General features: G+C 37.4%; 1 protein-coding gene across 1 annotated transcript in view; it reads left to right on the top strand.

Moving 5' to 3' along the window:
• Adam32 (ADAM metallopeptidase domain 32) overlaps positions 1–9,728 on the top strand; it is an 85,108-nt gene extending 75,380 nt beyond the window's left edge. Inside the window, exons 16-19 of the mRNA XM_013024331.1 lie at positions 1,111–1,300; positions 3,513–3,596; positions 8,085–8,187; positions 9,568–9,728. Of these exons, the coding sequence (XP_012879785.1) occupies positions 1,111–1,300; positions 3,513–3,596; positions 8,085–8,187; positions 9,568–9,728 (538 nt within the window). The remainder of the gene's footprint in view (positions 1–1,110; positions 1,301–3,512; positions 3,597–8,084; positions 8,188–9,567) is intronic.
• The last annotated feature ends 13,165 nt before the right edge of the window (positions 9,729–22,893 follow it).

A 22,893-nucleotide genomic window follows, 5' to 3' on the forward strand; every position in this document is an offset into this window, starting at 1 on the left:
CCTTCCTTCCTTCCTTCCTTCCTTCCTTCCTTCCTTCCTTCCTTACACTTTCTCTTTTACTCTTTATCTTCCCTTCTGTCTTGTGGTTAATTGGAGATGAATCTCACTGATCTGTTTTGCCTGGGATGGCTTTGAACTGTGATCTCAAATATTAGCTTCCTGAGTGGGTAGTGAGTCATCAGCACCCTGCAAGCATTTAATTTTGTTTGTATGTGGTTGATCATTAAGCTTTAACTACAATCTAAAATAAAGTTATAATAACCACTGAACTTTTTCTTCAAATTTAATCATTCTTGCCTAGAGAATGGCGTCCCCTCCCACTTTGTTGCCTAAGTTCAATTTCTCCTGCATTGAAAAGGCTCTCTCTTTGATATTTTGGTTATTATTTATTTTTATTTTGATCTTTAAGTAGTTGTACAAAGGAGCTTCAATTCAACAAAGCAGTATGTGAATGTAGTGAATCTCAATCCATGTAACCCCTTTCACCATTTTGGTCACAATTTTGTTTAAACAAAATAGTTATCAATATTCCACTATGTGTCAGATATCAGGTTAACTATGAGTTAATGAAGTTGACTCATGTGTTCCTGGAATTTGTAGTTTGATTAACACAGTTTTAGGCTGCCTACATTTGTATATGTTATACCTTCTGTTTAGAAATCCCTTCCTCTTCCTGTTGAAAGCTTACTCATTTGTAACATTTGACTCATATATAGCATATTCCCTTATGAAAAATTTCATAAGTGCTGTTAGAATATATGCTTACCTAATTTTCTGCAAGGAAAAGGATGTGTATCATATTTAATATCAGACTATGAGATGCTTAAGGGTACAGGTAACAAACTCATTCATCATTCTGTCCTTTGGGGAGACATAGTGTTGTGGCAGTAAACACACAACTCACAAAATGAATAAAAGTCTATTAGTACTATTGAAAGACAACTTAGATCAGTGGATTATATAATTTATGTTTTAACTTGAATGTTAAACGTATTACATTTCCCTAAGTATATTACCATAAATGGAGAGAAGTTGATTTTTGTCAATGAAAGCAAATTCAAAGCATTCCTAATAATGCTCGTCAATCATGTGGTGTTATTCTGCTTGCAGGAATCTTATATGTGGCAGGTTAATTTGTGCTTACGGCAGCCGAAAACCCTTCATTCCTACTAACAATGCCACTGCTGTGGTTTATGCTTATGTGCGAGATACTATCTGTATAACTGCAGACTTTTCAGCAACTTCTAATGAAGGGGATCCTCTCCTACTCCGAAGTGGCCCTATTTGTGATGATGGGAGGGTAAGTGACAATTAATTTCTGAAAACTAGTTTTCCTTCAATCAATGTTTTTCATTGAAGATCAAATTTTAATTTTCTGGTTTTCCTGTGTAGTGTTAAGAATTTAGAAGAAATGGCTGTTTAACTGACAGCAAGAGTTTCCGTGTTCTAGGTAGGGACTCCACATATTTGAAGGGTAGAGTGAGAAGGAGAGAGGTATTTGTGGACTTCTAAATAGCATAGAAACACACTTTGATTCCACTCAGTAATATAATTTCTGCAGTGAGAGCAGGGTACTTGGAATAAATCTTCAGCTCTTATTGTTTGGCCTTTTTGCAAGTTACCTAAAGCATCTAGTTACTTAATAGTATTTCAATTGTGTTTGTAAATTTGGGACCATAGAAGCACTTACAGTTGTGAAGATTAGGTGAGGTCACGATGTAAGGGATAGTACATAGTAAGGATGATTATAATTTGACTTTAAGTATTGAGATGTGAACTCAGGGCCTCAGCAAGCGCTCCATCACCTGAGCCACATTCCAACCACTTTTAATTTCCTTAATTTTAAAACTAAAGTCTTGCATTTTTGCCTGGCTCAGCCTTGGATGATGATCCTCCTGTCTAGGACTTCTGGGTAGCTGGGATTGCATGTGGGAACTCCTGTGCCTCACTTATTTGTTGAGATAAGGGGTTACTAACTTTTTGCCCAGGCTAGCCTCAAGCTGTGATCTTTCCAATCTCTGCCTTCTGAGTAGTTAGGATTACGGCATGAACTACTATTCCTGCCTAATTTAGCTATTAGTATTAATTCTATTATTATGTTATCTGAAACAAACCAAAACCTGGGAATAAATTTAGTTTCACAGAATTCCTCACTACATCTATGCTTACAAGTAACTTAATAAAGTATAAAGCATAGGCTTTAACAATAGATGCATAGAGTCAAATTCTGTTATCTGCCACTTCCTTGATAAAGGGTTTTGCATACATTATTTAAGAAAATTTTACAATTATTATCTAGTTTTTAACCTATAGTTTTTACATTCATTATCTAGTTTTTAACCTGGAAACAAACTTTTTTTTTTTTTTTGGTCGGTTGTGGGGCTTGAACTCTGGGCCTGGGCACTGTCCCTCAGCTCTTCAGCTCAAGGCGAGCACTCTACCACTTGAGCTACAGTGGCACTTCCGGTTTTCTGGTGGTTTATTGGAGATAGGAGTCTCACAGTCTCTCCTGCCAAGGCTGGCTTTGAACCACGATCCTCAGATCTCAGCCTCCTGAGTAGCTAGGATTACAGGCGTGAGCCACCAGCGCCCGGCTTGGAAACAAACTTAAATGCAATTTTGTCTTCTTTTTAAATGAAAAGTACTATTATACTCATGTGAGAAAGCCATAGCTTACTAAAGTTGCGATTTCATTCTATAGGTAACAAAGTTGAGAATAAATCCTTAATCTTCCAATTACCATACTTTGAAATGGAAAGAATTATTTCTGGATTTTGTCAACATCTCATAATAAAATAACATACATTGCCATTACACTTTCATAAATATATTATTAAAGATTTAGATGACTTGAATAATAGCTCATATTTTACAAAAACTGAATCTATACCATAAGTATAAAAATTCATTTTCTTTCTATGAAAAATATTTATATATTCAGTAAGTACAAAGTATTGTTTTCACTGTGTTCTCAGGAATACGTTGGCTTCATTTCATGGTATTTTAATAAAACAAAGTAGTTTTTTGATTATGACTTGTTTTGCTATTATCAAACTCATTGCAATCCAATTTCCTGTTCTGAATCACTCTTTGAAATTATTTAGTTTAATAGACTTTACATTTTATTGGATGCAATGGATGTGTAGAGTGTTCTCCCATTCTTCTTGACCTACCTCCACTACATACAGCTCATACAAGAGTAGTAATTATTACAGTTGATGAGTCTTAAATTGTCCTCATTACCACCCACAGTCCATCACCAAGGACTTAGCAATTAATCTCCAGATTCATAAGTATCACACTGGTTAAGAAAAAAAATTTCAAGAGAAATTTAAAAATATGTTAAATATAAATAAAAACACCTCTCATCAAAATTCAGAAATACCACAAAAGTAACACTTAGAATGAAATTGGTAGCATTGAGTTGTGATGTTGTGACATGTAATCGCTAATTGTAATGACATGATTACCACCCCCCAAACTAGAAACTTGTTGCATGTGTCTTTCTTTAGATATGTGTAAATTTTGTATGTGTAGAAGCAAGAGCATTGAAGACCCAAGCAGAAACTTGTGCACAAAAATGCAATGGAAATGGAGTAAGTAATCTACTACGAGATTGTTTTGTTTCCTTTGTATGTTCTTCCCCCTATGGTATATCTCCTGTTGTCACTATACTGGATACTGGTATCTTGTATATACATTTGTATATACATCTTGTATATACATTCGTCCAATTTGGGGAGGAGAAGGGGAATAACAAAATGCTGAAACAAGGACACAGGATGACCCATTGCAACAATGACACCCCCAAGACAGTATATTGGAAATGAACTTTACAACTTCAGGTTGTAAAGGATTGCAGGGGTAGGGGAGGGAAGGGATAGTGGAAGAACAAAAAAAGGAGGGAGTAACAATGCTCGACAAGAAATGTACTGATTATCTTACTCATGTAACTGTAACCCCTCTGTACAGCATCTTTACAATAAAATAAAATTAAAAAAAGAAAAAGAATGATGTCTTGAAGCACAACTTTCTTGGATAGTTTTTTTAAACAGTACTAATTTATTTACCAGTGTTCACTAACTTCTTTCAATGTTCCAGACACATTGAACGTAATTGAGTAAATAAACTCAACTACTAAAAATTAGTGTTAAACCACACTTTGGGTTAAATTTGAAGATGACTAACATTTTGAAAATTTATTCTATTGAACACTTTCCCAAAGTGCTAAATGCCTATACACATAAACCTGCTCACAAAAGGAAGATTTTAGTGTTCATAGAATACATGAAGAGATTGATTTTCTCCCATTTTAAAGATTTTTTAAGCTTTAGATTCACAGAAAAATTGAAAGTTCAAGGATGTTACGTAGTTCTCTTCTATTAATTTTTACACAACCTCTCATAATATCAACATTTCACACCAAAAGTGTTACATTTGTTAAAATTGGTGTTAGATATAGTCACACATTACTATGTCCCCAAAGTGTATGGCTGACACTGGAATTCACTTGGTATTGGACAATCTATGGATTTTGACATACTTAATGGCATGTATCTACTGTTCTAATATCTTGCCAAGTATTTTCACTGCTCCTAAAATATTTTAATTGGGCAGCTATGGTCATTTGAATTTAGGGTTATTATTGAGAATTATAGTCTGATACCTGTCATTTGTTGATTCCAGTAATATTTGCTCTTCTCTTTCTCCCGTATGCATCATAGGAGGCTCCCGGATAACTGAGTTGAACATGTTTGATTCTTTCCTGATTCTCATTTGTTAATGTATTTTCCCCAAGCTTTCATGGCTCTGCGTGTCTTGCTTTCTAATCTGTGTGTAGGATTCCCTTAAATAACATACAGTGGTATATTTTAATAGTCCTGAATTTCTTTAGTTTGTGGTTATATTAAAGGTTTTAATGTCTTTTAAACTTTTAAAAGATAACTTTTAGAAATAGAAATCTTGATAGGTGGACATTTTCTTTCAGGACTTGAAATTTTAGGATTTCTTGAATTTTAGGATTTCTGCTGAGAAATTGACTTTTTATGATACATTGTCTTTTGCAGTGAGATAGTACCTCTTTTTTTGCAGCATTTCATATTTTTCTTTTTTCCTGTTGTATTTACATTTACTATAACATGAAGAAGTTCTTGATTAGCCATGGCTATGTAAGGTTGTAAATGCTTCCTACCCATCCATTTCTTTATTTAGATTTGGGGAGATTTCTGCTGCAGTTTTACTGAATAGGTTTTTGATGACTTTGGTTTTATCTCAGCTCCTTCTACACCTTGAATTCATAGGTTTGTCCTGAAATTCTTGAAAGTTATTTTTTTTCCTTTGTTGATCAATGGAATAACAAGCAGATTGCCAATCCCTGATGTCCTGTCTTCAGCTCAATCTCATCAATTGATAATGCACAGTTATTTTTTATTTCTAAGATTTCCATTTATATTTTTTCATTGTCAACTTTGTTTCTAAGTTCTAAATTTATCATCAGTTGTTTTTACACTGATATTTAGATACAAGGAAGAACATAGACATTGCTATGCTTTCTCATTGATGTTCTAATATTGGCATTTGAGCTCAGATCCTTACACTTGTTAGACCAGTGCTTTGTTGTCAAGCTGTGCTTCTAGTCCCTTTTAGCACTGGTTATTTTTTTTGCAATAAGGTTAGTAAAACCTGTATTTTGGTCACAATCTGTCTACTTTTTTTGCGGGGAAGAGGGAGGAGGGCAGACACGTTGTCTGTTGTATGGCTAGTGAAGATCTTCTCCCAATCGGTGGGCTTTCTATTGATCTTTCTACCTATGTCCTTTGCCATACAGAAGCTGTGCAGTTTCATGCAATCCCATTTGTCCATCCTTTCATTGATTTGCTGTGTGTCTGGTTCTTTATTAAGAAAATTTCAGCCTGTGCCTTCCTGTAATGTTTTCAGGGTATCTGCTTTGACTTCAAGGTCTTTGATCCATTTGGAGTTGATTCTGGTGCAGAGTGATATATAAGGATCTAGCTTTAGTTTTTTTTTTTATAGGTGTTGAACCAATTTTGCCAGCACCATTTACTGAAGAGGTTGCCTTTCTTCCATTCTATTCTTTTTTAACTCCCTTATCGAAGATTAGGTGGCTATAGTGTGTGGGTTCATTTCTGGGTCTTCAGTTCTATTCCATTGGTCCTCAGGTCTGATCTTGTGTCAGTACCAAGCTGTTTTGATTACTATGGCTTTATAGTATAGTTTGAAATTTGGTATTGATATTCCTCCAGCACTGTTCTTTCTGTTGAGGATTGTTTTTTGCTATTCGGAGTCTTTTATTGTTCCATATGAATTTTTGGATTGCCTCTTCTATTTCCTTGAAGAATGAGGTTGGAATTTTGATAGGTATCACATTGAATTTGTAGATAGCGTTTGGCAGTATTGCCATTTTCATGATGTTAATCCTCCTAATCCTGGAGCATGGGAGGTTTTTCCACTTGTTTAGTTCTGCTTTAATTTCCTTTTTCAGGTTTTTAAAGTTTTCATCATAAAGGTCCTTCCCTTCTTTAGTTAACTTCTAGCTATTTTATTTTTTGTGGGCTATTACAAAAGGAGTTGCTTTCCTGATTTCAGCCACACTCTTCTCATTGTTGGCATACAGAAAAGCTATGGATTTTTGAGGGTCAATTTTATATCCTGCTACTTTGCCAAAGTTTCGAATCAGTTCGAGTAACTTGGGAGTAGAGTCGATAGGTTGCTTCAAATACAAGATCATGTCATCTGCAAAGAGGGAGAGTTTTAGTTCATTTATTTGGATCCCCTTTATGTTTTCATCTTGTCTTATTGCTCTAGCTAGGCATTCTAATACTAAATTGAAGAGGATTGAAGAGAGCCGACATCCTTGTCTCATTCCTGAAATTAGAGGAAATGACTTTAACTTTTCACCATGAAGTATAATGCTGGCTGTAGGTTTGTCATACACAGCCTTTATTATATTGAGGAGTGTTCCATGAATTCCTAGTTTCCCCAAAGCTTTCACCATAAAGGGTGTTTTTTCTCCATTTGTTTAGCCCCCAGATTCTCCTCTGCCATCTTCCTCCTGACTCAAGCCCTGATTTTTTAAATGTTGTAACAAAGCTAAGTATCTGGTACCCCTTGGATTACAATAAGCTTCTGATAAAAATTCAAATTGAGCTCTGGTGAAGGGCAGTGCTATGCTAATAAGTGTTTTGACAGCCAATCAGAGGAAGGAAAAGTAGACAAGTCACTAAACACACAGATGGCAGGAGATGCACACAACCTCACTCTGGGAAATGGTATTAGAAAGATTAGAATACAGGTGGACCCATTGCAACAATGAGATGTCAAAAACGAACTTTACAACTTTGGTGGTGGGGGGGAGGATCAGGTAGGGGGGCTGGGGGAGTATGAGAAGGGATGGAAAGGGGAAACAAAGGAGGAGGCAACAGTGCTTGATAAGAAGCATACTCATGGGCTGGGAAGGTGGCTCAGTGGTAGAGCGCTTGCCTTGCATGCATGAGGCCCTGGGTTCGATTCCTCAGCACCTCATAAGCAGAAAAAAAAGCCAGAAGTGGCGCTGTGGCTCAAGTGGTAGAGTGCTAGCCTTGAGCTGAAGAGCTGAGGGACAGTGCCCAGGCCCAGAGTTCAAACCCCATGACTGAACCTCCCCCCACAAAAGAAAGAAATGTACTCATTATCTTGCCCATGTAATTGTTACCCCTCTGTATGGTATTTTTACAATTAAAAAAAAAGAATTTAAGTTGTTGGCTTTATATTAAATTGCATACAAAAATTTCTCATAAACATTTGAAGGTGCTCTCTTTTTTGGAACCTCTCTTTATAGCTTGTCCCTCTTTCCCTTTCTCCTTGCTTTCTTTTTCTCTTCCTTCTTGTTTTCTCTCTCTCTCTCTCTTCATATTTCATTCTTTCTTCTGCATGTTTTAGTCTAAAATACCAAGTGTTTATTTTATGAGTTTATCTTCCTAATTAAATCACATAAATAAAATCATACTCATTAAAATATAAAGTAACCAGAATGCTTTCTCATAATTTCACTTTCAACATAAAAATACTTTAAAAATCAATCCTAGGTGTGTACTAATTCCGAAGATCTATGTAAATGTAAGGAAGGCTTCAACCCGCCAGACTGCAAATCACCTAGCAAGAGATCTTCCGTATGGACTGGGAAAGGGGGCAAGTACCTATGTGTTTAGATACCTGTTCAATGAAATTCTGAAATTGCTTATTTTCAGTAAAATAAAGTCAGTTTTTGACACTTGAAAAAAAGGCTACTATTATTTATGATTTTAAAAAGAGAACTAAACTACACTTCTCTCAAATTATGTGAACCACATATCCCTTCAAAATCTTTTTCTATAAACTTGTTTCTGTTAAAAATGTCATGATTAGCCGGGTGCTTGTAATCCTAGCTACTCTGAAGGCTAAGCTCTGAGGATCACAGTTCGAAGCCAGCAGGGGCAGGAAAGTTGGTGAAACTCTCTATCTTCAATTAACCACCAGAAAACCGGAAGTAGCAATGTGGCTTATAGTAGTAGAGTGGTCACTTTGAGCAAAAGAGCTCAGAGAAAGCACCCAGGCCCCAATTTTAAGCTCCATGACTGAACAGGAAAAAAAAAATCAAGCATGATTAAATCTGACATATCCCTGATAGTCTCCCTCAGAATATTTTCAACCTGTTACTTGACCTATATGATGAATTCTGAAATTTTAGCTTCAAACAAATATTTATTCTGGGCTTAGTACTATTAGTATGTTTCTATTATATAAGAAATCAAATAGAAGATAATAATGTACTTTTGAAAGAGTTTGTAGTTCCAATGAAAGCAATTTGTAAATTGCTGCTTAGGAAATAACATTCTCTTTTTTCATTATGGCTTTAGTTTCTATCATATATGTATGTACTAAATTCACAAATATTTATTGACATTCTTAGTGGGTGATACATGCTAGTCTAGACACTGGAATGTGAAGTAGGCCAAATTGTTATCATGGAATTCAGGGACCAAACTTATATTTGTGTATCCTGTAGTCATAGTGAAAGAATTCAGGTTAGGAATCAAGTTTCAAAATTTTTACTCTCATGCCCTTTTTAGTAGCATGTTCTATATGTGCATGCACATATATGTATAAACACATACACACAAAAATATGTTCATATACACATACACACAATCTCAAGGGTCAACAGACAATATATTACTCACTAGAAATTAGACACAATATTAGAGTGAAGTTGATTTGATAATCCAGTTCTTGAAACAAGGCAAATTTGATTACATTTTTCCACATTCCATATTATTGAGTTCTTTGGGCCCACTTACAGTATTTTAATGAGATTCTGTGGTAGTTACTGTATCATAGAATACGCTTTAGCTTTTTAGAGCTTAGTCTCCCAAGTTCCTAGAAAGAAAATTGTTAGGTACAGTTTTAAGTATCATAGTTTCATAGTAATTTTCCCTTATCTCTTGACTATCAAAAATTAAGAGTATTTAAAAACATTGTTGTAGTTTGAAAGTAAAATCAGCTTAATTTTTAATGTGCTTTTATATTTAGGTGTCACGGTGGAAGGAATTTCTCCAAAAGCTGAGAAGAAGTGGCTCCTAGGTTTATACATCGGTTTACCGGCTCTCGTTATGGCAACTCTGGTAGTCGTGGCATGGAATAATTGGAAAAAGTGGTTTGCCAAGAAAGAGGAATGCCAAAGTAGCAAGTAAATTGAATTGGTCCTCCAGAGTTAAACTTGAGTAGCATGTGGACCCAAGACTACATAAAGCAATGTCATGAGCAGCAATGATGCTTTCATTTTACCAGGATTCTCATTTAATTGTGTGAATATCCTCATTTGTGGGGAACTTGTCAAAATATACAGATTGAGGAATACAATGGAAATATACACCAGAGCCATTGCCCTGCTATGCAAAGGGGAAGAGCACATGAATATTCAGAAGTCACAGAACTTCTGAGTGTCCTAGAGCTTATAAAAATGTGGCCTGGATGGTCCTTTGATACCACAATATTTCAATGGATCTTGCTGCCTCATACAGAATAAAATTACAAATATTCTCTGGGTAAAATTTTCAGAAGGCCAAGCTGTACTTTTTCTTCTCAATATGGTTAAAAGAAATAATTCAAATGCAAAGGAAGACAACAGGAAATAAATGTTGCTTTTCCTTATTTGTGTCAGGAAGTCAACCCTCTAGGCTCCTCTCCTAGTCTGACCCCCTTGCCCCTCCTGCATAGGGAGACCTATAGCATTCTCTTGCCCCCTGCAAATGCACCCCCTTTTTTCATCTGGTATATGTGTTTTCTATTGTTCATGACTTCTCAGGGATGGCTTTATTTTATCAGCAATTTGGAAAATAGTTACACTTTTGGACTTAATTTTTACAGTTATAATAATTGGTTTTATTGTGATCCCCATGCATGCTTTTATTTTAGATGAATCTTTGCTTTTCCTTATTTTGCATTGTTTTTGTTAACATATCTTGGTTGTACAGGGTGGTTTCATTACAATATTACCACACATACTTACAAGTCCACCTGATTGAATGACCTCATTCATTCCTCTCCCTTTTTCTCCTCCCCTCCTAAAACAATTTCAAAAGGTTCAATGTTTCTGTTTCCATACATGCATTTAAAATACTTCAACCATCTCTGTTTGCCCCTCCCAGTAGCACTCATCCATAACAGAACCTGTTATACATTCTTTTCATTCATTTTCTTTAGTGTATATTAATGTACAAAAGGTTTCGTATACCTTACTTCAGTCAGATTAACCTCATCTATTGCTCCTTTTCTAAATAATCATCTTATTCAGGTGTTTTCAGTGAGTTTCTGTAAGCCATTTTAATAGGCAGACACAATTTATTTTGACATTTTTCACCTTCCATCATTCTTTTATCCTCTCTACTCCATGAGGTCCCTCACAAATATTTCTTTAGTAATAATCATGTATTTGTGTGTATAATTTTTTTTTGGGTCCAGTCATGGGGCCTGAACTCTGGGCCTGGGCGCTGTCCCTCAGCTCGTCAGCTCAAGGCTAGCGCTCTACCACTTAAGCCACAGGGCCACTTCCAGCTTTTTTCTTTTTGCTTATGTGGTGCTGAAGAGTTGAACCCAGGGCCTCATGCATACAAGGCAAGCACTCTACCACTGAGCCACCTTCCCAGCCCCTATAAAATTTTTTACTACAAGATTCCCACATATGAGAGAAAATGTAGTTTTTGGCCTTCTGAACATGACTGACTTAGCTTAACATGATTTCCAACTCCTTCAATTTTCCTTTAAATAACCTAATTTCATGTTGCTTTGTGTTTGAATAACATATTGTGTATATATACCATACTTGTTTCTGTTTGTCACATGTAGGTTATCTAAGCCCTTCTATAGCCTGAGTATTGTGAGTAAACATGAAATAAATATGAGTGTGCAGGTGTTCCCACCTTGACTTTCAGATATTTGCAGAAAAGTCATGTCATCAAATGGAATTTCATTTTTTGCTTTTTGAGGAACCTCCATACTGTTTTCCATGGTGGCTACACTAATTTACAGTGTATAAAGTTTCCTTTATTCTCCCATACACTTGACAGCATTTATTGTGTGTTTGATGACAGCTATTCTGACTGTGGTAAGATGAAGTCTCAATGTTGTTTTGATTTACAATTTTTTATGGCCAGAAGTGTTGAGCATTTCTTCATATCTTAATTGACAATTTGTACTTTTGTTTTTGTTCAGCTTATTTGCAAATTTACCCAATTGGGTTGTTTATTCTTTAGGTCGTTAGTTTTCTGAGCACCCTGTGTATTCTAGTTATTACTCTATCATGAAATATAGTGGTCAGAGATTTTTCTGCTATTCTATGGGCCATTTCTTCAGTGTAGTGACTGTTTCCTTTGCTGTACAGAAGCTAGTTGTAGTTTTATGGCCATCCAATTTGTCAGTCCTAGCTCTTATTTGCTGAACTACTGGAGTTGAATTCAGGAAGTTATTGCCTATATCTGTATATTCCAGTATTTTCCTATGGCAGTGTCAAAATTTCAGGTTTTACATTAAGAGATTTGATCTACTTTGAATTGATTTTAGCATAGGGTAAGAGAAATCTAATTTCAGTCTTGTACATGTAAAGACCCACTTTTCTTGGTACTTTTTTTTTTAAAGATATTGAACTTTCTAATTAGAAACTATCATCTAAAATTAAGAAGAGGTAGTGCTGGAAGTTTCTAGATTTTTTGTATTTTTTTATTGTAAAAATACTGTACAGAGGGGTTAGAGTTACATGAGTGAGGTAATGAGTACATTTCCTATCGAGCATTGTTGCCTCCTCTTTGTTTTTCCTCTACCACCCCTTCCCTCCCCACCTCCCCAACTCCTCCCCACACAAAGTTGTAAAGTTTGTTTTCAACATAGTGTCTTGTACATCTGTTACAATGGGTCAACCTATATCCTTATTTAAGCATTTTGTTATTTTTCTTCCCCTCCCCCAATTAGAAAAATATATACAAGTTGCAGGGCACTGGAATAAAATGCAGTGAAAACAGGGGTTATACCATGGGGGAAGAACATACCAAAGAAACAAAATAAATCCCATAGTATATTATAAATATATTAAAAACAATAGCAAGAAAGAAAAAAACCACTTATGTCCCTATTTTGGTGTTCATTTCGCTTAGTGTTATCTTATATGGTCATATGTGCATAGCTTTTGACCTTTTCTGCTTGTCCTAGAAATACACTAGCTATACTGCACATAAGGAAAACCATGAGACCTATGTTTCCTTGGGCATGGCTTACTTCACTTAATATAATTTTTTCCTAGTCTTTCAATTTCCTAACAAATGGGGTGGTGTCATTCTTTCTGATGGAGGCATAGAATTCCATTATGTATATATACCACATTTTCTTGATCCATTCATCTACTGAGGGGCATCTGGGTTGGTTCCATATCTTAGCTATGGTAAATAATGCTGCAATAAACATAGTTGTGCTGGTAGCTTTAGTATGGCCTTGTTTGTGATTGTTTGGTAAATGCCCCAAAGCAGGATTGCTGGGTCATAGGGAAGCTTTATGTGGAGGTTTTTGAGGAACCTCCATACTGCTTTCCAGAGTGGTTGAACAAGTTTACACTCCCACCAACAATGCAGTAGGGTTTCATTCTGTCCACATCCCCTCTAGCGTCTGTTGTTATTAGATTTCTTGATTATAGCCATTCTAACTGGGGTGAGGTGGAATCTCAATGTTGTTTTGATTTGCATTTCTTTTATGGCTAGAGAAGTTGAACAGTTTTTCAGGTGACTATTGGCTGTTGTTATTTCCTCTTCAGAGAAGTCTCTCTTTAAGTCTTTAGCCCACGTATTTAGCGGGTGGTTGTTTCTTTGAGGATTTGTTGTTGGGGGATTTAGTTTTTTGAGTTTTAAGTATATTTTAGATATGAGACCCTTGTCCATTTTATGTCTAGTGAAGATCTTCTCCCAATCTGTGAGCTTTCTATTGATCTTGCTACCTATGTCCTTTGCCATGCAGAAGCTGTGCAGTTTCATGCAATCCCATTTGTCCATCCTTTCTTTGATTTGCTGTGTTTCTAGTTCTTCATTAAGAAAATTTCAGCCTGTGCCAAGGAGCCCTAGAATTTCTCCTATTCCTTCCTGTAATGTTTTCAAGGTGTCTGCTTTGACTTCAAGGTTTTTGATCCATTTGGAGTTGATTCTGGTACAGGGTGATATAAAAGGATCAGTTTCTGTTTTTTTTTTTCTCAAATGTCGATCAATTATATTTTTAAGACTTGAGAATAATATAAAACAGAGAAATTTTAGACTCAAAGTGTATGTTAGATCAGGGTGCCTGTGCCTCTGGAGGCTGAGATTTTAGGATAATGGTTCAAAGCAAGCATGGGAAGGAAAGTATATGAAACTCGATTTCCAAAGAGCCAGAAGTAAAGCTGTAGCAGAAGTGGAAGAGTGCTAGTCTTGAGCACAAAATCTTTTGTGTCAAACATATACAGAAAGGAAATGTTGAAATCAGTAAACACACAAAACTAACAAACCAACAAATAAACCCTTTAGGCTCAAGAAAACCAGCATTAAAAGACAAATAAAAGAGCAAAGTTTAAAAGATAAAAGGCCTTTGCTGCAACTATTGTGATGATGCTGTGTGTTTGCACTTGATTCTGTTTATGTGTTGTATTACGTTAATTGATTTATGTTTCTTTTCTTTCTTTCTTTTTCTTTTCCTTTCTCTTTTTCTCTTTCTTTTTCTTTATATCAGTCATGGGCCCTGAACTCTGGGCCTGGGTGCTGTCTTTCAGCTCTTCAGCTCAAGGCTAGCACTCTACCACTTGAGCCACAGCGCCGCTTCTGGTTTTCTGGTTGTTTATTGGAGATAAGAGTCTCACAGACTTTCCTGCCAGGCTGGCTTTGTACTGCTATCCTCAAATCTCAGCCTCCTGAGTAGCTAGGATTATAGGCATGAGGCACTGGTGCCCAGGTATTGAGAAATTTTTGCAACTGTGTTCATCTAGGAATTTGTCTATTCCTTTTATTTTTGTATATTTACTCAGTTTGTTAGAGTATATTTGATAGTATTCAAGTAGAATACTTGGTAGAGTATATTGGTTTTGTACTATAGTACACTTGAGATTATTCCTTCTGTTAGTACTTTTTAAAAAGATGTATGTCTTTCTGAGCTTGGCTCATTTTGTTTCACATGATGATCTCTAGTTCCATCCTTTTTCCAATAAGTGACAAGACTATCTTCTTTTTTTTTTTTATAACCAAATGCTACTCCATTGTGTATATGTATTACATTTTCTTTAACTCGCTGTTGATAGGCACATAGAGTGATTTCATGTTTGGCTATGGTAAAAAAAAATGTGCAAGTATTTCTATTGTACATTGACTGTGATTCCTTTGGGTATCATATTTATGTATATGATCACATTGATATCTATGTGTCTATGTAGATTCAAGAATGGTATAGCTGGATCATTAGTTCTGTTTTTATTTAGTTTTATTTTACTCCCTTCCTCACATAGCCAGGATGTCAGATGTGTACTACCTTAACTAAAGCTGGTCTCAACGGAGACCCTTTCATGTATCTTAGATAACAGATTGTGCCACCACACACAGCTTATTTGTTGAGATGTGGTTTTACTAATTTTTTTTTGCCTTGGCTGGCCTCAGTGATCTCTGCTTCCTGAGTAGTTGCTATTATACGGATGAGTTACTGTGCCTGGCTGTATTTAGATTTTTGAGCATCATTCATGTCTGTACTAATTTATACTGCACCTATAGTATATAAGGGTTCCTTTCTCCTCCTTTGAAATGCTTGCTAACATTTGTTAAGGAAAATTTGTTTGTTTTTGACTGTAGCCATTTTGATTCAGATGAAATGGAAATCTCAATTTCGATTTTGATTTTCTTGAGTGTTAAAGATATTTTTCTGAGTATTTATTGTTCATTTCTACTTTCTTTTTTGAAAAGTGCCTATTCATTTATCTGTTGATTTTATAGCTTGGATTATTTGTTCTTTTGATGCCTATTTTTTAACTTCTTTATATTCTCTAGGTATTAGTCTTATGTCAGGTGAACAGCTGGCTGGTCAAGATTTCCTCTAATTCTCAAGTAATCTAATATTCTGAGGTAATATCTACCTCAGTAGAAATACTACCTCAGAATATTGTTTTCATTTGCTCTGCAGAATATTTTTAATTTGATACAATTCTATTTCTTGAGCTATTGCAGCCCTGTTCATAAAGTCATTGCTTGTGTTTATGTTTTCAAGTGTTTTTTCCTTCATTTTTCTCTACGAGGTTCAAAGTTTCAGATTTACTAGATTCAGGTCTGATCCATTTTGGTTATTTTTTGTAATGAGTGAGAGACACAGATGTAATTTCAGTTCCCTCTATGTATGGATATACCATTTTCCGAGCACCACTTGTAAATAAGACTGTTTTACTTTGCTTTCTAGACTTATATAAATGGAAGCATAATTAAGTTCTTATTTTTATGTGGCTTATATCACTCACTATATTTTTTCCTGTTGGTCATGGGGCTTGAACTCAGATAATTCAGTTATTTAATCTGATATATCCATGATCTTGTTTCAATGTTTTTAAATCATTTTCTTATAAAAATTATTTAGTTATGTAAATATAGATTTTCAGCTACTTATCTGCTGATGGACAGTTGAATTAGTTCCAGTTTTTAGCTGATATAAATAAACCCATTGTCAACTTTCAGATGTAAGTCCCTATGTGAACATATGCTTTCTCTCTCTTGGTTTATTTTATTTATTTTACTGGGAAAATACTGTACAGAGGAGTTACAATTACATGGGCAAAATAATGAGTACATTTCTTATCAAGCATTATTGCCTCCTTCTTTGTTTCCCCTTCCTATCCCTTCCCATCTACCCCCCCATCTTCCTCCCCCCCTTTCTTGGTTTATAACAGGAACAGAATTGTTGGATCATACAGCAGGTGTGTGAGCCAATTGTTTTCCAAAGCAGTTATACCATCTTATGTATGACAGTTCTAGTTCTTTGACACCCTTACCAAAAATGTGTTGTGGCCTAATTCTTGAAAGCTCTAACATTGTTAATAATATACAGTAATATCTCATTAACTTTATGTTGAATTTTTCTAATGAGGCTGCAGTCATTTCAGATAGTCATTAACTATCTGTGTACATCATCTTAGAGAAATTTTAAATCAAATCCTTTGTCAATTATTAATAGAGTGTTTTTTCTTTTTATTATTTTATTTTGATTGTTATTATTGTCTTATTTATTTCTTGAAATGGGTTGTTTGTTGCATGTTGAGTATTCTTTATACATTCTATATATATGTATTTTAAATATATATACATATATATTCAAATGTATTCTCTAAGGTTTGTCTTTGAATTCTTTTACATTTTTTCCAAGAGCAAAAGTTTTAAATTTTAATGAAATCCATTATAGCAATTTCACCTTATATAGACTCAAGTAATACAGAGGTTTTTCTCCTATGCTTTTTTGCTAAAAGTTTCATAGCTTCAGGTTTATATTGTCATCTATTCTCATTTTAAATTAACTTTTTATTTTTATTTATTTTTATTTTTTATTTTTGGGTCTGGTCATGGGGCCTGAACTCTGAGCCACAGCGCCACTTCTGGCTGTTTTTCTTTTTGCTTATGTAGTGCTGAGAAATCGAAGCCAGGGCCTTATGCATGCAAGGCAAGTGCTCTACCACTAAGCCACCTTCCCAGCCCCTTGAATTAACTTTTGTATGCATTGAGAACCATAGATTTTTTTCTGAATAAGAGTATATAGTTGTTCTAACACCATTGCTTTCGAACTTTGTCAAGAAGGATCTGAAGAGTCACCAATGATGAAGTTGTACCATTTGAGCATTTCCACCTAAGTCAGTGTCTGAGAATTATGAGTTATTTTTCAACTTGTGTTCTCATGTGAGCACAAGTGATTACTCATTTTATTTGCTTCAGTCAATTGTTGTTCCTCTGCCTATGTTGATTTCTTCTTTTGGACACACTGTGCATTACTCTGCACTGAAGTCAGTGCTTTCCTCTGCACATCTCTTTCCCTCTGACTTTCCTTCCTCACTTCCAGTTCTACTATCAGCTTAGGGACTCAGTTGCACTGAAATTCAGTGTGAAAAATCTTGCCTTGTTTCTTTTCCTTCCTTCCTTCCTTCCTTCCTTCCTTCCTTCCTTCCTTCCTTCCTTCCTTCCTTCCTTCCTTCCTCTCTCTCTCTCTCTGTCTTTCTTTCTCTGTAATTTTGTCTTTATTGGGGTTTAGGTCATAGGATGAGAAGGGTCACCTTGGACCATGCCCTTCCCCCCAGGTAATGTCCATTCTAATCCTAGGATGCTTTTTTTTTGAGCTTATTCTTTATCTTGGCACGGCTTTTGCTGCTAGCAGCCTCTTCAAGCCCTCTTCTGACTGGCTCCTCAATGGAAGAGAATTTCTCTTTTTCTTGGGGATGGAGGCTGCCTGCCTCTTCTGGTTCATTTGCCACTTCCTCCTTAGCTTCTTTCTCTTGGGAGGACTTGTGCTTCCTGGGGTTTTTGTTTTCTTCTTCTTTTAGGGTTTTTCATGTGTTTCCTCATTCTTCTCTGGAGTACTACTGCTATTTTCTGGGGATGCCATGGAGAGAGCAGCTAGTTGGTTCTTTTCTTTCTTCAAGTGTTTCTTAAGCTTCTTAGGAATTTCAGCAACTGCTTCCTCTGCCTGACCCAGTGCTTCCTTCATGACATCCAGATTCTTCTGTGGTATCTCTCCATTTTCATAGAAGGACAATCGCTCCTCAACTTGTCTCGGAGTTTGTCCCCCAAATACACTGTGCCAATCGATTTGGGAAGCAATACTGCTTTTGTTTGCGAGGTTTCCAGAGATTCGGCCTTTGTTCTTGGCAACTGGTAGGCCAATGAAAGTGGAGTGGAAAATGAGTCTGTATTTTGGTGTGTTACTCCTTGTCTTCAGGGTTCTGGAAACTCAGTCCATTTGCTGGGCCCTGAGAATCACTCAGACACCAGGTCTGGCCATCACTCCCCTTGTTTATTTCTCTTATTGGATTTTATTGTACTGTAGTACTGTGTAATATCCAAGGACTGAAGTGGGGGGACCAAGATGGCAATGGGACTCTCTCTCCAACCAAAAAGACAGTTTGAGTTCCAACGCTTAATTTCCCCAAGAGACTGACAACAGCAAAAAGACAAACATCTCAAGAAAAACAGGAGGTGGGGAAAAACAAAAAAGAAAAAGAAGGAAGAAGTTCAGAACAGAGAAGCGTGAAGACCCTTCCCCCAACCTTTACTGGCTGCATGGCAACGCACCAAGATGTGGCCAGCCTGGCTTGGTGGAGGCTGCCAGAGTCCCCAGACACACAGGGGGTCATCTGCAGATCACCCGCACAGAAGATGCCTGAGCTACCAGTGTCGGACCCGCTGATCATGACGAACAGAGAAACCTCCGAGCCGGGAGCCTGCACAAAGATCCCACCCCCAGTCCTCACTCTCCCAGCAGAGGGGCTCCATCCTGCCAAAGCCACTTGGCCCCATGGTGGGAACCCCAGAACTACACGGGTCGCCCACAGAACTCCAGAGCAGAAGACCTGCAAGGTACTGGTGCTGATCTGGAGACCACAAATAGAGACAAACCCCAGCACATGGAACCTGCACAGAGATGTCTTCCCCACCCCTCTGCCAGAGGCTGGAGGGTGGAGGCCCAGCCCAAGGCACTGACCTGAACAACATCAACAGAGGCAGAGAAAGAGGAGAAACATGCAGAGCCACCACTGCCCGGCCCAGCCCACAAGCATCTCAACTGAACTCTGATTGCAGCGGCAACCAGCGGCCTACATTGAACAGAAACAACAACTAGCTCCAGGGTGAGTACCCTGCAGGAGACACTGTATCCCAAAAGGGAGACCAGAGCTGGTGGGAACCTCCAGGCCTAGACCCAGACCCTTACCCCAACACCTGGACTACAGGACCCACTAAAACTGGGAACTACTTGAGAACTCCATCAGCCAGTGGAGCACATACAGCTGGCCAGGCTAGATCAAGAGCGCCCCTGGAAGGGAGCTTAAACACCCAAGCCAGGAACAGCGCCCCTGGGTCACAACAGCCAATAGTGGAAGAAACTTGAACTGTGTACTCCCAGCTGCGTAACCCAGGCAGGATACACAGCAAGCACAGGTCCAACTGGTATGCTCCAGGCCAGGGACCAGAGCCAGCACCAGGCCTGGGGATCCGGTGCCTGAGCAACACAGCCAACTCCTCCCTATTGAAGTCAGAAGCTGAGCATATGCTTCAGCAGAGAGGGGAAAACAGGGAACTACATCCCCTGGGAATCACACCCGTGACAGCAAAAGACCTGGGTGTCCAGGGCAAGAGAACCAGAAGCCCAAACACAACCAAAACCCGACCCATATATCCCAGGCCAGGAATTGGACAACTCAGGCCACCAGCACCTGATAATTGTCAGGAGCTCAGGCTGGGGTGGCTCAGTGGTACAGTACTTGCCTCATGTGCACGAGGCCCTGGATCTGATTCCTCAGCAACACATAAGCAGAAAGGGCCAGAAGTGGTACTGTGGCTCAAATGGTAGGGTGCCAGCCTTGAGATGAAGAGCTGAGAGACAGCGCCCAGGCCCAGAGTTCAGGCCCACAATTGATCAAAAAACAAAAACAAAATTAGGAGCCCATAGCAGACTCTGACTGGGAAGGACATCCAGCACATTAGATCTCACCAAGAGCACCTGTAGGAGTAAACAGGAGCAGTCTAGGCCACTCAGTCCTTTTAAAGGTGGGAAATGCCAGTGATCTACAGCAAGAGCCAAAAGCCCTACATTGGTCAGACCAGCAGCTGGAGATCGACCCTCAACAGAACTGAGACCAGGTACAGACTCTCTCTGCCAGCCCAGAAACAGCAACCAAGCAAAGTCAGACACCTATTGATCAAAACAAAATTTCACAGTAGTCTCCAATAATCCCTGAATCCCCATGTGAAAATCACAGAGAAAAATTACAAGGTTTATCAACACCCAGGATAGCAAGCTACCCCCAAAAGCCAGCAGCCACCCAGGGGAGAGCCCCAGTGGGAGCACAGCAGAATGGAAGGCAAAAGCTATATCCAAGAGATGCTGGAGGCAATGACTCAAGAAATAAAGCAAGAAATAGACCAGAAATTTAAAGAACACAGGGAGGAACTATCAAAAGAGATGCAGGGTCTCAAACAGGAGGTGCAGCAAAAATAGAGGCAGTACACACCTCAATAAGAGGTGAGATCAGTACAAAAATAGAGGCAGTACACACCACATTGATAGGTGAGATTAGTACTTTGAGAACCAACATCGTATCCACAAATGAGTCCATTTCCACCATGCAAACCACAATAGAAGCCACAGTCAACAGAGTGAATGAAATGGAATTGAGAGTGTCAGATACACAAGACAGAATACACCAGCTGGACCAAAAAATCACAGATATGGAAAAATCACTTAAATTATGCCAAAGGGAAATCCAAGAGCAAGCTTATAGTGCCAAGAAATTTAACCTTTGTATAATTGGAGTGGATGAAGGTGAGGAATATCAAAACAAGGGAATGCAACACCTATTCAACAATATCAATGAAAATTTTCCTCATCTTAAAAAAGAACATCTTACCTACATAACAGAAGCATATAGAGCCCCTAACAAGCAGGATCCCAGGAGAAACACTTCTAGACACATTATAGTAAAAATGATAGATCTGAATAATAAAGAAACAATCTTGAATGCTATATTACAATGGGAAAAAAATAGAATCACTGAAGATCTCTCCACACAGACACTGAATGCAAGAAAGGCCTGGAAAAGTACCATAAGAGCCCTGAGAACCAATAACTGACAGCCCAGACTGATATACCCAGCAAAGTTAGCATTCATATTCAATGGAAAATTGAGCATTTTTAATAGTAAAGAATAAATGAATGATAAACAATAAGCCAGAATTACAAAGAATACTAAGAGGGGCAACACAACCTGAAGAAAGCAACCGGGAATGGGGATCCGCACCAGACAGGTATTAACAGAAGTCTAACTGAGCAAGCACAGGAAGAAAGGAAAGAAGAAAAACTTAGGAAAACAGGGAATGACAGGGACCACAATGCATCTCTCTATACTATCCTTAAATATTAACAGACTTAATTCACCAATCAAAAGAAAAAAACTGCAGATCAGATAAAAAAAAAAACATGACCCAATCATCTGTTGCCTTCAGGAGACCCACCTCTCAGCCAAACATACAAACAAACTCCAAGTGAAGGGTTGGAAAAGGATCTACCAATCAAATGCCCCCAGTAAGAAAGCAGGAGTTGCTATCCTGATATCTGACAAAATAAACTTTTCATTAAAATCAATACAAAAAGACAAGAAAGGATACTACATATTAATACAGGGAACAATCCAAGAGGAGGATACTACCATTATCAACTTATATTCCCCAAACATTGAAGCACCCAAATATGTTAAGCAAATACTCTCAAACGTACAGAATAAAATAGATCACAATATGATAACACTAAGAGACTTTAACCCTCCATTCTCACCAAAGGACAGGTATACCAACCAGAGGATAGGCAAAGAAGCTACCAAATTAAGTAAGGCCATACTTCAAGCAGAACTAACTGACATCTACTGAGTATTTCACCCCTAAAACAGCACAGTACACATTATTCTCAGCAGCTCATGGAACTTTCTCCAAAATAGACCATATCATAGTTCATGCACGGAAATTAAGCAAATACAAAGACATTGACATAATCCCCTGTATCCTACCACAGTGGAATCAAGCTAGTTCTCAATAACAAAGCATAGCACAGAAATTACTCAAATACATGGAAATTGAACAGCAAACGTCTAAGCAACACCTGGGTAACAGAAGAAATTAGAGAAGAAATTAGAAAGTTCCTACAATTCAATGAAAATGAAGACACATCACAAAGAAACTTGTGGGGCACAGCAAAAGCAGTCCTGAGGCGAAATTTATTGCCCTCAGTGCCCACATCAAGAAAATAGAGATAGACCAAGTAAATAATCTCATGTTGCAATTAAAACAGCTAGAAAAACATGAAAAAAAATGGAACCTAAAGTTACTAGACAGAGCTAGATGATCAAATTAAGAGCAGATATTAATTTGATAGAGAATAGGAAAATTATAAATAAAATCAATAACAAGCTAGTTCTTTGAAAAAATAAGTAAAATTGATATACTTTTGGCAAGATTAAGAAAAGAAGAGAGGAAACCCAAATTAATAAGATCAGGAATGCTACGGGAAAAATCACAAGTACCCAAGATATCCAAACAATTATAAAGAACTATTTTCAAAAGTTATACTCTCTAA

The sequence above is a fragment of the Dipodomys ordii genome, unplaced genomic scaffold (assembly GCF_000151885.1).
Source record: "Dipodomys ordii isolate 6190 unplaced genomic scaffold, Dord_2.0 Scaffold4, whole genome shotgun sequence".
Lineage (NCBI taxonomy): Eukaryota > Metazoa > Chordata > Mammalia > Rodentia > Heteromyidae > Dipodomys > Dipodomys ordii.